Source organism: Lissotriton vulgaris, chromosome 1_1 (genome assembly GCF_964263255.1).
Source record: "Lissotriton vulgaris chromosome 1_1, aLisVul1.2, whole genome shotgun sequence".
Taxonomy (NCBI): domain Eukaryota; kingdom Metazoa; phylum Chordata; class Amphibia; order Caudata; family Salamandridae; genus Lissotriton; species Lissotriton vulgaris.
This window is the reverse complement of record NC_141685.1, coordinates 1,695,329,104-1,695,347,459: the sequence shown is the minus strand read 5'-3', so window position 1 is coordinate 1,695,347,459 and position 18,356 is coordinate 1,695,329,104. Positions and strand designations below refer to the sequence as shown.

Genomic DNA, 18,356 nt, shown 5'->3' with positions numbered 1-18,356 from the left:
AAAATTTACTTGGAAGAGCATCCTGGCCTGCTGCCTTACCACTGTAAGTTCTATTAATTAGTGAGCTGAGTTCTTCCTCAGTAATATCTTTCAGGGGGTCATGTTGTTCTACCTTCAACTAACCTGGAAGCAGTTTCCCAGCTAACCACTATCTCACATCTGATTTCCTGAAACCACTTACTCCGGAATATAGATCCTTGCAACATTTGAGGAAACTCTCATTAATCTATCCATATCTTCTGACTATTTATCTTCCTCATATACTATCAGACACTATAAAATTACACCCTCTGTACACTCATGCCTTCCAGGCTAAAAGTTTGCCACTCCTCTCATCATACTCAAAACGGGCTAGCTTACTGGGGTGTCACTTTGCTCTGATCCTATTCTCAATAGCCTGGATAAAGGCTTCAGGTTTCCCAGACAACATCCTCTTCACGGACTCCATTCTCTCTTCTGAGGTGGGCACCAGAAGCTTTCTTTTCAACACCCTGATCTCTTCCTTAAACTTCCTATCCTCCTCATGCAACTTCCTGATTTTAATAAACCCCTGTTTGCAAAGAATTCCTCGGGCTACTGCCTCATAGGAGTCCCATACTATTATCAAAGATGCGACCTCAGATTAACACTAAAATAACATCTGCTCTCCTCCATAATGCATCCAATGCAACCTAGTTTGGAAGGAATACCCTGCTCATGGTCCAACTGGGATTGGTTTCCATGTCAGGTAAACCTATTCCTAATAGGGTTGCAGAATGATCAGGATAATGGACAAATATATACTCTACCTCCTTGACATTATTCAGCAACAACCTATCTGCCAAAAGGTTTTCAGGCCTAGTGGAGCTCCAATATCTGTTAAAATCAGGCATGAAGTTCCTCAAGATCATTGTTACTCTGGGAGCCCAGCTGCCCGCCTCTTTGACGATCTACGTAGTGCTACATCGAGACCAACATTGAAATCACCCCCTATTACTAATCGGGCTGGAAAATACAAAAGGTTTTTAACTAAGTCGCCAAAGGGAGAAGTATCATCACAGTTTGGGCCATAAAAGCTTGTGAATATAAATTTACACTGTCCTAGATAGAGGCAACTTGCCTTTGACCCATCTTCCCGAGTAATCAGTTTTTAAAATCCACAACTTTTATACGAATATTACTCCTGATAATGCGTGCTACACTCTTGGTAAACAGGGTTTGTTTAGAACAGACCACCAGAAGAACCCATGCTTGACCATGAAAGAGGCCCTCACACTCCGATCAAGTAATAATAATAATAATAATAATAATGACATTTGTAGAGCGCATGGAAAAATACGCCATCTCGGCGTGTCCCCGCGCTAAAAAAGAGAGGCATAAACTCATAAGGGGGGGAGTGGACAGAGCGAGGCAAAAAAGGGCAGTGGTGGGCTATAAGGAAAAAAGAAAAGTTTTGAGTTTTCGTCGGAAAATATTTTCTGAAGGCTCTAGGCGGAGATGGATTGGAAGTTTGTTCCATGCTGTGGCTGCCGTCACTCTGAAGGACCGGCCTCCCATTTTTTCTCTCCTGTAGCGGTGGGTCACAAGGGTGCCCGTATCGCTAGATCTTAGTGATCTGCGTGGTTCGTATCTGGTAAGCAGACCTGACAGATATCCGGGGGCTTTGTTCCAGTGTCTTCTGTAGAATTATAATATGGACCAGCCTTTCTGGCAAATACCGACTAATAAACCATAGTCTCCTTCTAGACTGAAGACTGTTGACGTTCTATGTCAATATCCTTGTCTCCTTAACCCCTTTACCCATTTTGCCTAATCTCTACCCACTCATAGTTTATACTGCTGGTTCTTTTACTGAAAAAAAAACTGATAAAAAAGGAGTCTTAAAATAACAGATGGCTATGAGGAGATATAAATACATTTTTTTTTCCATTTTTTTTTCTCCAATTTTCTTCCCTTATGCTCCCCACTCTTTGCCCTCCTGTGGGGAAACTCCACTGGTTCCATAACTGAAGTGTCTTCAATTCAATGGAATTTCTATTTACCTCTTGATCGATCCTCTGCACATTCGCTTCAAGCGCCTCAGTCCTCTCACAGACATCATCCAGCTTTGCCTCCAAGGCGTGACAAACCTCCCGAATTCCCTTTGGATTTGATTCAGATATTGCAATTCCCTTCTGCATTTCCTGACGGAGATCCAAAAGAATCTGTTCAACTGTGTTTGAGACCACTGGGGCATCAACATGGGCAGAATCTGTTCTCTCCACCTGCTTTGGCGAGAATTCTGCTGCGTCCAGGTGGCCTTCCGTGTTGGTGGTCCTGGTCGGCTAGACCACTTAATGTCCAGCATCTATTCTCCACTGAAACTCCGTATGACAATACAGAGCTACGCACTTCAGATCTGTGACCCTTTCTCTGTATGAGGTCCAAGGGGGCAGAGGAAAGATTCTCCCCCCAGTACTTCCTGAAACAATTGGCCATGCCACACACCTGGCCCAAATGGATCAGTGGAGGAGTCAGGCTGCATCGGTTTGATCTACAAGATGCCGCTCAGACTCTGATATCTGCCTTACCTCCTGTTTCTGCCGTGCTCCCATAATAGTGACCATGACCACGCAAAGGGGCGGGCGAGGGGGCCTGGGGGCCGGCTGAAGACGGTTGCAAGTTTGTGCTGAGGAGCAAGTGTAGAGAATGAACAGGCCTGAGCAGATCGAGTTGAGCAACTGATTTAGAGGGGAAAGGACTGTATAATACATTCAGGTAGCTCAGAGCCAAGGAAATTCATGCCAGTTGGAGGTGTGTGGAGTCTGCATTATGCTGGAGCCGAACAGAGGGCGAGGAAGTTAAAGGAGTGCCTAGCAGGACTAGAGGCAGGAAACAACATCAGATCATTCTCCATTAAAACCTTAAGTATCCCCTCATTCATGATTTTTAAATCATGGGACTCAAGGGTATTCTGAAACTGAATCATTTTAGAATGGAATGGTTGCTAGTCACACCTCCCATTCTGCATCAATTTTATGATATGTAAGTCAGCATCACAAAGGTAGTTTTAGCAAACCTGCACTTTATGCTTTACCAGAAAAAAGATGGGGTATGAGAAAAACATGCAACATAAAACTTTACTGTGTTAAAAGTAAGCAGAAAACACAATGGCATCAATCATTTTGTGGGACAAGAATGATTTATTCCCAAGTCACATGAACATCCACAGTATCTCTGATATTTTTTATTCTGAATAAATAAACAGAACATCTATCTAACAGATTGCATTTATATAAGCAAGCGCCTTCTCCATCCTAATGGACACCAACTCCGTTGCCCATTGCAACTGCTCTCGCAAACCACCCTGAAGAAAATGGCAACTCTCGAATCCACATATTTATGGATGGACAGGGTATAGGAAAAGGGCAAGCCTAGCTATCGCTGGTACAAGTGAAGAAACGCATAAAACTAATTATCAGATTAAGCTGGCAGAGAGTGAGTGACCAAACTGAACTTTAAAAACGATTTCAGTGAATTGGGAAAGTTCACTGGCAAAGCAGACTCTGTATAGACAAACAGTAAAATCTGAATTCATCTATTTGGTTTCTCACAATGCACTCCTTATTGTTTATGCTGATGTTAATCACAACAAAGAAAGTACATTTTCAAACACATACCATTTGTTGAGGATTCAGTTGTAAGACAAGTTATCCTTGAGGAAGGAAAAAGAAACAAAGCGTGGAGATGTATAGGTTCATCCGTGCCCAGGTCTGCAAAGATTGAAAAACAGGTCATTATTAAAGTTCACAAAATATTACAACACCACTTCTATTTTTGCCATAGGCTTCACCTTGGTTAGGTTGCAAAACTGCAGATGTAATCAAAATCAGAGATCCCTGATCCCTTAGGGATTTGATGATGACCTAAAAAGAAAAAAAAGAGAAAATGAAAAAAACATTGCAGCTACAGGTGTTTTTTTCTTTCAAACTATATTAAAGATATAAAAACAGTGACTGGTGTGAAAAAAGGCTGTGTATTCTGGGGTGACAAAGCCATGCCAGAATGTTGACCACTTGAAAGCTTTTGCATTTGTTAATTTGATCATTTGAAAAGGACGATATTAACCATTTGCCAGACACTGACTCCTCAACCACATAGGTCTTGGTATCGATGGTTAACACAATGGTTCTTAAACTCATGTAAGTCTCTCAAACAACAGATAAATCCCCAAATTAACAAAGAAGTCTACTTTTTTATTTCAATGATAATAATAAAAATTATTGACAGTAAATAATAAATTAATCTGCAAAGGTAGAAATGAACTCTAACAAAGTAACGCATTCTAAAAATCAAGTCTACTTGTTGCCAACCTAAATCGTCGAGATGAAGACTTTTTACAAAAATAAAGGCATTCATCATAAGGAGGCGTGCAAAGGCCTATGAGGGAAACTGGAAGTATTCCTTCTAGGTCACAGACTCAATTCCTTCTCTGAATCATGCCTTACTCTGGTACCCTCTTTCTGTTTTTTTCAGAGGCATAAGCCAGGAAGTGAAATGTCCTCAGAATAACATTTTCAAGGATTTTACAATAAAGTTCTTCCTGTACATATTATAGGGCTTTTGTTTGAAGTCATTTTAAGGTTACAAAGGAATGGAGTTAAAGGAAGCTATGTCAGAAGTCCCAATATTTCAATGCTTCAGGGCAAGTTTTATTTCATTGATCCTCTCCTTCGGTCTGGCTTGAAATTCTCACTCTACGGTGGGAATTTGACTTTGAAGGTGAAAATGGGGTTGAATATAACTGTGAAGAATGCATAAAGGCAGGCTTGGGCGGAACCACTGATACTCTAGTCACTCTCTCCTGCACTTGCTTCCTATTCACCCCAAGCAGCGAGATGCCAGACATCGATTCATCTGTCAACGGGCTTAATAAGACAAGGGTGGGGCTAAGCAGATTGCCCATTTTCCACTCATTGGTAGTTTAGATACACAGCATTTCATCTATAGGACTGACAAGCAGCTGGCCGAAATGTCAATGATGGGGCTAGCCTTTCAATTGCTGAACAGTCCCTTTTACTGTGTAGTCCTTCATATTCGGGCAAGCACAGCTTCCCGGCAGGGGCAATATTTTAGTTTTCTTTATCTAGTAAGTAACATCATTTTCCAAAATATCTTTTGCAAAGAATTACTTTTCAAAACATATTTTAAAAAAACATTGTGTTTCTATATTATGTATGATTTTGAACAAAATACTCTTTCCCTAAATTTCTATCTTCCTTTAGCCTTCCCCATCTATATATTTTAATTTGTCTTCGTATTACATCTATTTCTAGTCACACATACACATATGTATATATAACTTCAAACTATCTATAATTATCTCCCATTAGCTCTCACTTGCCTGTGGGGGCGGCTCCTGGGTGGGCTGTGCACAGTGGAGGATGGATAGATAATAGCAGAAGGCACTTAACTTAATTCATGGTACCCACCTTGCACAAACCACCACTTTGTCAACGTTACCAAAATAAATTTAAAAAAAAGAATTATTAAGAATACTTTTTGTGTGCACTGGTATCCATAACTGACAAATTTGTGTAATTTGTTGCATTTAATCCACAATGATAACTGACTTTTAAACTTTATTTTTTCAGTGGAAAAATCTATATATGTATCCGAGTATAGGTAGTTAGCATGAAAAAGCTGATTTCCGGAAAGTGCAGCTAATAATGGGCACTAGCTGGCATTAGAATATTTAGGTTTTCTTGAATTTTGTTTAATAAACTGTTGATGAAACAATGAAAAACACCTAAATCATCAGATCTAATCTATTCTGATTAGCGATTTTTGAATTTATGAAAAGGAAATCCCAAAATCATGTGAACCACATGGGAGTCCTAAGGCGAACCTATAGGAGTTGAAAACACCAGTCCCTGAATATGAAAAAACATTGAAACTGGCATGCTATTAGCTAATCAAAAATTGCTTGCAATTACGGAAGCTGTCATTTTAGATGCCGGATTTGACCACCATTTTGTTTAATTCGCAACTTTTGCACAGGGGGAAAAAAAATTCTACAACTGACATTCGTTTCAAAATATATTTGCACATTCTTTTATATAGGGTGCTATCTGGATCTAATGCAAATAAATTAAAAGATTAAATGTGTTGTGCCTCTCCCATAACTATTTACATCGTGCAGTCCTACCTCTATTTCCAAATTACCATAACACACAGAAATAGATTAAAATTGATGAAGATTATGGAATTTCCTTCCTATAACTATTGCTCTATTAAGAGGATACATTTTCAGTAAAGGGAGTAGCAAAAAAAATGCATACATCCCCTACTTTAAACTGTATGAAGGCCAATGAGCGTGCAAAGCATTGAATCCAAACCCTTTCACTGTAGGTACGCAGGAGTTGTTCCCTGCAAGGAAAGATTCTTGTATTTCTTCTTCTTTCCATTTTTAGGTTATTCTTTTAATTTTTCTTTCGCTCCTTGCAATGTTCCTCTCTGCCTTTCTTTTTTCTTTCTTTCCTTCTTTGCATTCGTTTATGCCCTCACTACATTTGGCTCTCAATTCAATTCATGAAGCTTTATTCGGTACAAAAGAAATGACCATAAAAGCACATGTAAAAAGTAAATAATACATAAATCATTACATTTTAAAAATGGATTTCAATACAATACAGACCAATACTCTAAAATATCATACTTTTACGTACACTGATGGATTTGATTAAAAACGTGGGAGTATAAAAACAGATATCAGCAGATTTCATGTTAAAAATAAGACTCATTGCCTCGTCCACTGTACGTACCCCATAATTAACAAATAAAGGCTTAAGGTACGAAATTAGATAGTTCAGGTACAGTTTACATATAAGTAAAAAGTGCAGGGTGCTCTGTTTTGATATACCATCACACTGGCACGGTCCTTTAGGATGTTGCTTTATGTTAGGCAAAGACACCAACTCATGTACAATTCCGAACCCAAGTCTGGTTAGGACGAACTTATGCGATTGCCTCGTTACCAGTGCAAGGTACGGTGGAAAGCCTTCAGTGAGGGAGTATCTACTGAAAAATGAAACAGTCGGCATGGACCGACATGCAAGTGCCCTCTTCTTTGCCATATTATCCAAAAATATTGCTTTCAGTTCCGCTTTAGATATAGTCAGCGCAGCCTTAGGATCGGCCAGAACATCAAGATTAAAAATTTGTGAATAACAGTCAGAGACATATTTTATCCATGGAATTTTTCTATACATGTCCAGTGAAAGACAATCTTCAATTATAGATCTGTTTAAGGTTTTTTCGTCCTGGAGCCATATAGAACGCCATAACATTAATGGTCTTAAGGCTAAAAGATCATTCAAGTATTTAATATCTAATTCCCGATGGGTCAATACAGTGGCGGCAGATAGGGGCAAACATAAAAGTTTAAAAAAAAAAAAAATCCTCAAGCTGCAATTTATGGTCACTACTATGACCCCAAATAGCTGCGCCATATAATGCAATAGTGGCGCATCTCGCTTGATATATTTGCAACATGTCTCTTGTTTGTCTATCCCTAATTTTTGCCGCGAATTTAAAGATACCATGGGCACTTTTCGCCATTTTATTACTAACGTTATTAAATTCGTTGGACCACTTCCTATCATGGGAAAAAGTAATTCCAAGATAACAGAAAGAATCAACTGATTGCACCTTGTTACCGTCAATGAAAAAGGCAGTAGGTTTCTTATTTTTAGCCCCACAGGTCATAATATGCGTCTTATCCTTATTAATGAGTAGTTTCCTGTCCTGAATGAACAGAGAAAATCTATCCATCAATCGTTGCAGGCCCAAAGGGGTCCTAGAAAGAAGCACGGCGTCATCAGCGTATAATAACACCGGCAGTGATACACCTTTTGGCCTGGGAGCATCTTCTTGAACACCTTTTAAAATTTAATTGATGAATAAAATAAACAATAACGGGGCTAGAACACAGCCTTGTCTTATGCCGCGTCGTACGCTAAATTTAGAGGTACATTCACCCTTGGTTCCAAAACGCACACAAGTTTGCAGTTTTTGGTGCAGCCTAGCAAGGAAGAAAATAATACCCTCAGGGGCGCCCATCCGCAGCAAAATGGGCCATAAAATTCCATGATCAACCATGTCGAAGGCGCTGCTTAGATCAGCAAAGCATAAATATAATGCGCCACCTTTAGCTTCAACATATTTCCCTATTATGAGGTCAAGACTTAAACATTGGTCCAGTGTGCCCCTACCTTTCCTAAAACCAAACTGACTTTCCGTCAGAATAACCTTATCCTCAACCCACTCCTCGAGCCTGGCTAACATAACTCGGCTCATAACCTTTACAGAGGAGTCAAGGAGGGAGATGAGGCGATAATTCTTTGCTTCAGACCGGTTACCATTTTTAAAAATAGGGTTAATAATCGATTCCCCCCAAGTAGTCGGAGCTTCAGTGCAAACAGCTGCAATAAAAACATTAGCAAGGAGGGGGCTCCAGATCTCTGGGACTGCTTTGTAAACATCTATAGGGACCCCATCGGGTCCCTGAGCCTTACCCCCTTGCTTGCACGAATTCCTAACTCGACCTCGGCCACAGTAAAATTTAAAAGTAGTACAGGCCAATTACATGGGATAGTAGCTGGACCACAATTTTGAACAAAAAATGTTAGAAGAAATGCGTTACCCAGCAATCACTAGGGACATTAGAGCTCAATACAGGGGTGTTATCCTCTCTGAGGAAAGGGAATTAACCGTAGCCCAGAATAGAGTGTTATTGTGTATCTCTGCAGCTTGGTTAAGTGATTCCCATGCTAGCTGCTGTAATTATCTTTTCCTCTTGTTTAATGCTAGTTGATATTTTGCTCTTTGTTTAATTATTAGAGTAGTGTTCCTAGGTTTTATGGCCAAAGCTTTCTTCAGCTCTGTTAGTAGCCTGGTACAGGTGTGGTCGAACCAACCTTGTCCATGACTACGTTTATCTCTAATTGGTCTAGTAAACCTAGCATCAATTAATATGTTAATATTTTTAAAAGCGGTTAAAATACATTCAGACCCAGTATTATTTTCAAGGATTAGAGTGATGTTGGTTAAACAATCAGAAATGATATAGCCTATAGATTCATCTGCTCTATCCCCAACCCATTTAACTCTAACACCATTAGGTCTGTGGGGTTCTACGTTGATGATGGTATGGCCCACAGCTACAGGACTCTCACTTCATAGCGAGCAGTCTAAGACAATATAGTTATGATCGCTCAAAGAAGTAACTTCAATCCTGGGAGTTTCACAAAAGGAGGTAATACTCGATGACACAATAACATGGTCTATCACCGAGCTTGTCCTCCAGTTTTTAAAAGTAGGGATGGTCATCCCATTAACATCTTTGGCAAAATCCAAGATTTCCAGATCATAATTGCTAATAAATTTATAAAAAATTTCTCCATAGCTATTGTGCCTAAAGTGGAGGTCTACAGCACCAGCATTGTTGACAACCCAACAGGCTTTCTGAAAGGTCAGTTCACATAAAGAAATATTAAAATCACCTAACCATATGAAGTCAAAAGAAACATTACATTGGTCAATTAAGTCGTCAATAGTGCTAGCTAGATTTTTAACAACAGATGTCCTACTATCGACAAAAATATTATTATAGTAGTTGATTAGGAGGACGTTTCGACCATGATCATTGCGGAGCCACAATAACTGCACGTGGTGCCACAGTTAAATATTTTACAATCCTGCTTTTTTTGTTAAATCGACACCAAGATTATAAGGCCTCCTTTAGCTCTCCCTGGTCCAGAACTAACTGCCTGTAGATTAAACGTTACAAACCCCTCAAAATGTACCTCCTCCCGACATCATGTTTCCTGGAAACACAAAATATCATGAGTGTTAATGAAATCCTTCCAACCCAAAGTGTCCTGTTTGGATTTTAGCCCAGCGACATTCCAGCTGACAATGGAGATGCCAATAGATACATTAGCGCTGGGGTTATTCAGAGGAATAGTGTCAGCTACATCTACCTCATTGATACTCTTCACTAGTGCTCCAGGGCTAATACCTCTTTCAATATGTTGGACCTCCACCATATTTAAATCGGGGTCAGGGGGCAAATCACAGGCATCGGGCACCTGGACGGTAACGGGCTGGCCCGGAACACAATCCCCTGTCCTGGCAAGTCAGTCATTTGGGTCCAGGGAGCTTAATGCCTGGAATCTATTTCGAATAGGGACCCCAAACCCCAGAAAGTGGTTAGGCTGGGGATTTCTATTTCCAAGATTATGAGGGGGGGTTTTAATTAAATGACTATAAAAAAAAGCCGAGAGGGCGTACACATATTCTGTCTTCACCGGGGTTTAAAGATGCAGCCCTTAACAAAGCTGTGGCCACATGTTGGGGGTGTTTAAAGTTAACGATGACACAGTCGCCCCTACAGGTTTTGCTAGACGTACCTATCCAATCAACCCTTCTGGTGGTTAGAATTTGATCGGGATAAGTAGTTGGAAAGCCACAGTTATTGTGTAGCCAAGAGACCGTTTTGTTTTTTAGCGAATCATGAGATTCAAGTTGGGGTCTAATAGGATCAGTCTCATAAGATGGAACATTGGTCAGAACGGCCACTTCTGTAATGATTGCTGGCCCTCTTCCTCTGGAACCGGTGGTGATGCTGCTGGGATATACCAGAAATGTACCGAAGTCAGACCGTAGATTTGTTGATATCGCGTTGCTACTCGCTAAGAAGAGGATTGCTTGCAGATGGGGGAGGGGTAGGGCACCAAAATTTAAGGAATGGCTGGACGACCTCACGTATTGCCAGGACCAGCATGGCGTTTATGCGGAACTGTTACCCGCCCGCTGTACACCCAGTGACTTTTGGTCCCCCTTACAGGTGTACTGGATGTCTCAGACGACTCACAGCGACTCCTCTGGAGATGACACCGGGCCCGTGAGCGTATAGGTGCTTTACATCACACTCGCCATACTACATCTCACACGATGGATGGGACCTTGGCCCGCCTTGATTGGGGTGGGATGGTGCGATTGTTGAAGGAGTGGTGTTGGGAAGTCTGGGATACTTGTGGGTCATGTGATACTGCTTATGGGACAGGCCTTTCTAACCCTCCCGCTACTTTGACACAATGGGCCGGTGGGGGCAGACGTTTACACTGGATCCTTCGATTGCACGTCGTTAAAGATGGCATCTGGGTTGTTGAGCGCTATGCACCGCTTTAAGCTGTACTGCATTCCGATTGCCCTTACACTGAACATTCGCTGGGGTGCTGAACGGGGCCGCGCTCTCTTGACGCACATATGACACACTACTGCACATGGTGACGCAGCTGGCTGACTGGTAGGGACTGAGACGATCGTGGGTCGGAGGGTTCTGTGATAACTCTCCTACTTGCTTGGCATTACACCTGTATACGAGGGTAAGGTGGTCTCCCCACTCCTTCCGCCCCTGACTGGGTAGGGGGGGGTTCCCTGTTGATTGAACTCCCACTGCAGGACATTGAGGGATGTGTTTGCATTGTACTAGCCCTTGTAAAGATGATGCTTCTCCACTGAATGTACCATGAGCATTGCTTTATTGGATTGTCGATGCTGTTACTGTCATGACTCTCTGTTGAACGCAACTAATAAAGGTTTTAAAAAAAAAAAAAGTATATTGCTGAAACATCTACATTGTACTGATTTCTATATGTATGCTGGCTGCGAAATGCATACAACCTGTGGATGTATGTTGTTATCTTGAAATGCCAAAAAAAATAATTAAAATAAAAAAATCAAGTTGTTTCTTGGTGTGTTACTTTGTTATATCATTAAAACATATTTCTTTGAATGTTTTAAGTACCCAGTGCTAATCAGTTGATTTCCCCGACAGAACCATTGTTTTTCTTTAGCATAATTTACGTAAGGCTGACGTATAATTTGTCCCTCTCCTGCAGCTTAATTCCAGTGGCCCTGGCCTTATGCTCTCCCCAACCCAAATTTCAGGACAACCATGGCTTTGCACAGCCTTCTGCCTTGTGCTCAACCCACACCACGCACACACATACAAACGCACATGTTGACCAAAGAGCTTGGCCTCAGCTCAAACCGGATGCCAGTCTACAAAGAAATTAATATCTGCTGTGTAAGGTAGGTCATGCACCTTACCACCATAGAGCCATCTCCCTTCTGTGGGAAGCTGGCTCTCTATTGTACTGAAACGAGGTGCACTGTGTAGAGAGAGTCCAGGTATCCCTTTCTAATGTACAGGGGCTTGCTTTAACAAGCCTTAGGAGCTATTGCCTTTGTTGCACAGAGTCAATAAATGAGATACACACTCAATAGAAAATCCAACACCAATTTATAAAAATAACACAGATTCTTATATGAATTTAGACATCAAGATATTCAAGATCAGGTGAGTACTTTTCGAGTTAGCGATTTTCAGAAACACAGAAAACATCTGTCAGATTTAAGGTATGAGCATCGAACGTGGTAATGTTATCCCATGGGCGAAATATATACTACATAGAATCACAAGGGGAGGGGAACAGATGCTCTCTCAAAGGGTTTGACACTGACCTCAAAAGAAATTACAGGACCACACCCTCCAGTCCTGTATGCGATTAAAGTAAACACTGACTAGTTTTGAGGTCTGAAGGCAGAATGAGTAGAACTCAGTGATCAAAATTTAGTTAATCGATCGTTAATTTATTCAATACTTTTTGCATCAAATGATATTCTTCCTACACGTGTTTCACGACAACATGATGTTTCATCAGGGCCATGAAATGTACGTTTCACACTTAGCTGTTAAATGCAACTGGAACAATGAATTACTCTTCATAATTATCTTGAATAATCTCATAACATTACTCTATTCTGTATATTGCCCTGCAATGTTTTAATGCAATGTTCATATGATGTGTTGTATTCTCACAATTTCGGTATGATGACCGAACGCCGGTTTTCGCCAGGGGTCTAAAAACCAGTTCCATTTAACAGCTAAATCTGAAACTTACATTTCATGGCCCTGATGAAGTGACGAGTTGCTGTGAAACACGTATTGGCCTACGAGGATTATCTTTTGATGCATAAATTATTGAATACATTTATGATTCCTTAACTACATTTTGATCACTGAGTTCTACTCATTCCGTCTTCAGACCTCAAAACCAGTTAGTGTTTAATTTATATACTGCATAGGGTCACTTGCAAACAACTTACAGGACTGTTCTTCTGGACTTAAGGTCCGAAGGGGCCAAGTTTCAAGAAAGCAGCAAGAGTTCAAGTTTACCTGCCCTAGGGTGTCTGGGTGCAGCAGTGCTTTACGCAGGTTTAGCCTCAAACACTGCCTATTAAAGTCAATGAGAAAAGTACCTGTAACAAAAAGGCTGCAAGGGTGAACTGGGGGACCATTTTGGCAGAACCCAAATGGGAGAACGGTTCTTGATGTTCTCTCGACTACGTAGGTATCGTTAGTTTCTGTGAACTCGGGCTCGGGTGCATAGGTGGTTTGTCGGGTGCATAGGTGGTTTGTCCGGCACATTATGGCAGTCAGAAGCTCTCAAGGTTATAGTTGGTTCTGCAGAAGAGGGGAACACATGACAGCTGAGCCACTCTTGATGTGGATCTCACTGACCTTGATGTCCCTAAACGTGCAGGTCCGTCTTCCTCAATGGTGGTGTTCGGACTGGACACAATAAGCTGTGGCTGCTGCAACTGCTCCAGTACCCACGGTACGGGTGCTGTAGGGCTCCTGTAGGGGTCAGTGTCTCAAAACCCGCTGGTGAGAAGGGGCTGTCCTTATAGAACCTCCTGGCAAGATGCCCCTTTGTTGGACCAGACAGTCAGCAGAACGAGATACCAGGCAGCTGCTTTTGGTGCTCTTCCGCCCCAAGTGAGACGTTGCTGGATTGATGAAGCACTGGGCAGACCTCTAGGGGCTTGGGGAAGCAAGTCAGCTTCAGGACGAGTCGCTCTTGGTGATTGTCACGGTGCAAGCAGCTTGGCAGGGTTTTGCTCCAAACTTTGGTGCAGGGCCTCTGTTCTCACATCTTCAGCTCTTCTTTGTCCTTCTTCAGTCAGATAAATCTGTTTTCCTGGTGTCAGGGGGCTACAAAATACTCAATTTAGGGGCATCAAGGGGAGTGTAGGGTAGTAGCCAATGGGCTACTGACTACCGGGGTCACTACACTCCATATATTATTGTGGGGAGTGGGCATAACCCTATCGCAGACTTCCAAATTTCACCACAACCAAGATAGTGAAATCCTTCTTTTCCTATCCACTTCAGGTAGCCCACCTGTGGGGTGTGACTAGGCTGACAGCGTAACGCACCTTTTGACTATCTAACTTCCTGCCTGTCCTGGTGCCAAATTGGCTTCAGGCAGGTGGTGGAATTCTATAGGCCTGGAGGAAGCCAGGGTCGCATATCAAAGGCGGTAGAGGATTTGGAGCCTCTGGCCTTGACATGCTAATCTCACTAGCAAACCTGCTGGAGGAGATGTGAACACCTTCCTCTGGAATAGGCCCTGTTTCTGACCTCTGAGAGCAGGGGTTCTCTTTGGCAGGGAGTCTGAAACGAGTCTGTGGTGGCAGGCTCGTAGAGTCCGGTCAGCCAACACCTGATGAGAATAGTAAAGTTTGAGGAGGCACCTTTAAGGTGCCATCTGGGTTGCATGTCATAATCAATCGGTTATTAAGACAAGGTGTATGATACCAAACACCAGTATTTTCGGTTGTATGTCGGAACAACGAGTTCCTTTAACAACGTGGTCTCTACCACGACCGTGCCTTAACCATGACTAGCTTTACCACGCATTTCTTCACCACGATTTTTCATGGTAAAGGCAGGCATGGTAAACAGCTACCCATGGTTGAGTTTACCACCCCCTTCCTTCTCCCCCTGAGCCCCAAACACATCCCCAACCTCCTAAAAACTACCCGACCCCCCACCTCCTAAAAACTAATCTGAACCCCTTCTACTCACTAAAAGCTACCCCTAATGCCGTCCCACCCCCTTAAAACTAACCCGAAACCCCCCACTGCCTAAAAAGAAACTCTAACTCCCCCACTCCCAAAAACGAACCCTAAACTCCCAGCCCCTAAAAACTAACTCAACCCCCTCCCACCCCCTAAAAATTATCATGAACCCTCCGACCCCCTAAAAACTACCCCTTAAAATTAAAATTAGCCCCAAAAAACTACCCCCACCCCCTAAAAACTACCCCATACCCCCCTCCTAGCCGCTAAAAAAGAACTCAAACCCCCACCCCAAAAAACTAACCCGAACCCTTAGAAACTAACTTGAATCCTCCCACCCCTAAAAACTACCCCTTAAAACTACCCCAAATCCCCCCAACCCTAAAAACTACCCAAGACCCCCACCCCCCAAAAACTAACCCGAAACCCCGCACCCTAAAAACTAACGAACTCCCCACCCCCTAACAAACCTCCCCCTGCCCCCCACAAACCCCTCCCACCCCCAAAAAAAGAACACAAACCCCCCTCCACCCACCTTACCTGTTCCTGGTCAACGCTCCTCTGAACTCCGCCCTACACGAACACAAGACTAACTTAGCCTTAACCACCTACATACGTGGTTAAGGCTAAGTCGTTGTTCGGGCAGTCATGAGGATGTTTCCTGTATTTTTAGTGCAGCTATCATGTAGCTGGGTAACTCGTGATGACCAGTGCCCAGTACATGTCTTAGGATCACTTTCCTGACCACTTACAATATCTAGTAATAGAACTAGACATCACAGGTGCATATCTGCTCATGCAGATATGTCCTCACATATACTAGAATGCACCCTGCCTTAGGGATCCAAGACCTGCTGTATGGGTGACTTGCATATAGTACCTGCAGTGCACTTTGGCATGGCACAGGATGGGTATGCCATGCCATGCCATGTTTTCAGAATGGTTTGCACCATTTCACACAGCCTACAATGGCACTCTGAATGTAATTTGTTTGTGGGTCCCTTAGGGTGGCATAAGACATGCTGCAGCCCTTAGGGACCCTCTTTAGCAACCCTGCCCCGGGTACCAGAGGTAGCATTTACTAGGAGCTTGTAGGGGTGCTAAAGTCCTTGCTAAATGGGTTTTAATTAGACTTTAGCTTGTTTTAGGGGGGGAAGAGCACTGGCACAGAGGTCTGGTTAGCAGGCCTCAGTGCACTGTCAGAGTTGAAAACCAGCATCTAACAGTCAGAAATGAGGCAAAAAGTTGTGAGGAAACTGCAACAAAATTCCAATTTCCTACACCTTCTACACACAGCTCTTCACCTAACCCTCTGTGGGGCTGGCTAGTTATGTGTATATCCAGAGGGATTGGCCTGCAGACATGCCCCTCACCCAACCTCTAGACGCTAATGTCATGCAGATTCATCAAACAGTGAAAAAGTTGCAGTAAATGGAAATATTATTGCCTTCCTCCCCGCCCCCAACACACCATTGATGCCCCTTGACGGATCTGCATAAAACCTGACAAGCTGTCGCTGAGATGGGTAAACCAAGTGACTGCCAAATTTCATGCAGATATGTCAAAGTAATTAGCATACCAAACAATCTTTCACAATGGATAGTGTATTTTTGTCAACTATATTATTTCGACATTTCCTAGAAATTTTTTGGAAGAGCAGATGTTCCATGCAACTATGAGAGAGCAGGAAAAAACAAAAGAGAGGGAAAACAGGGAGCAAGTAGCAAATGGAGCTAGCTTTTGTGGCAGGGAAATCCATGGTATTTTTTCTGTATACTTAACAAGGTCATCCTTATGTGCTGTGATCATCAAATACCTTTGCATTGTATGTAGTAGTGTGAAATGAGCATTGTTAAAGCCAATAGTTCAGGGTTTATAGACTTTGCAAATGTTTCATACTCGTGTAGGTGGTGTAGTATCCAAGCTCAACACTAGATGGCCTCCTTCAGTAGACCGGTTGCCGCCTTATTGCAAGTCAATGATGCAAAAGCAGTTAGGCCTGCCTTGTATGGGTTAGAATTGTGGGGAATTGACAAAATAGAGGAGCTCACTAGATCAGAGCACACATTTTAAAGAAATCTAATGATGTTGCCCCAGAGCACTCCACTTCATTCCCTAATGTTAGATATGGGACAACGATCTATAACGACATAGCCAAACTCCGCCCACTGTTTTCTGGGCCAGAATAAAACAAGCATTTACAATGCAATGGTTTCGCCTTTGTTAAAGTTAGAGCTATTGGCATTGCTCTTGACATTATTTTTATTTTATTTTTTTTAACATAAATAAATGGCATTGTCATTTACAATGCCACTTGCTTTATCTCTTGCAAATGACACACACAGAGCCCCCCACACACACACCCACACAGAGCCCCCCACACACACAGCCACACAAAGCTCCCCACACACAGCCACACAAAGCTCCCCACACACACAGCCACACAAAGCTCCCCACACACACAGCCACACAAAGCTCCCCACACACACAGCCACACAAAGCTCCCCACACACACAGCCACACAGAGCCCTCCACACACACCCACATGGCACAAGCAGGCAACAGGGGCACATGGAGGCACAAGCAGGCAACAGGGGCACACGGACGCACAAGCAGGCAACAGGGGCACACAGAGGCACAAGCAGGCAACAGGGGCACAAGGAGGCACAAGCAGGCAACAGGGGCACACGGAGGCACAAGCAGGCAACAGGGGCACACGGAGGCACAAGCAGGCAACAGGGGCACAAGCAGGCAACAGGGGCACACGGAGGCACAAGCAGGCAACAGGGGCACACAGAGGCACAAGCAGGCAACAGGGGCACAAGCAGGCAACAGGGGCACACGGAGGCACAAGCAGGCAACAGGGGCACAAAAACTGAGGCACAAGCAGGCGACAGGGGCACGAAAACTGAAGCACAAGCAGGCAACACGGGCACACGGAGGCCCAAGCAGGCAACAGGGGCACACGGAGGCACAAGCAGGCAACAGGGTCAGGAAAACAAGCACAAGCAGGCAAAAGGGTCACAAGCAGGAATTGTAATTTAGACGGGGCTGAAGTGGAGAACGGTCAGTAGGGAATAGTGCGGCTGGTGCAGTGGTACCAAGCCGAAAGGTGAGAGGGGCTGTCTGCACCCCAGTTTGGACAGTTTCCACTACCTAACAGGGATTGGTGGGAGGGGGGCGTACTTCTTGCTTGCTTTAGGGCTGTTACTTCGGGGACGCAGTGCACGCTCCTGCCTGCTGCCGCCGGGACACGACAACAGGCAGGGAGAGGACAGGCTGGAAATTCTGGTGGAAATGCAAGAAGCTGTCACGTTGAGTTGCTCTCACCTTGTCCAATATCAAACAAGTCTCTGCCACAGCAAAGCCAGGTGGAATAAACACGGAGAAGGCGGTCTCAAAGA

At 43.2% G+C, this 18,356-nt stretch overlaps 1 protein-coding gene across 1 annotated transcript in view; it reads right to left on the bottom strand.

The window, feature by feature from the left end:
- Nucleotides 1-18,356, bottom strand: part of TASOR2 (transcription activation suppressor family member 2) — a 911,282-nt gene that overhangs the window by 698,417 nt on the left and 194,509 nt on the right. Inside the window, exons 12-13 of the mRNA XM_086918936.1 lie at nucleotides 3,812-3,884; nucleotides 3,639-3,731 (exon numbers count right to left, since the gene is read on the bottom strand). Coding sequence (XP_086775062.1) covers nucleotides 3,639-3,731; nucleotides 3,812-3,884 — 166 coding nt within the window. The remainder of the gene's footprint in view (nucleotides 1-3,638; nucleotides 3,732-3,811; nucleotides 3,885-18,356) is intronic.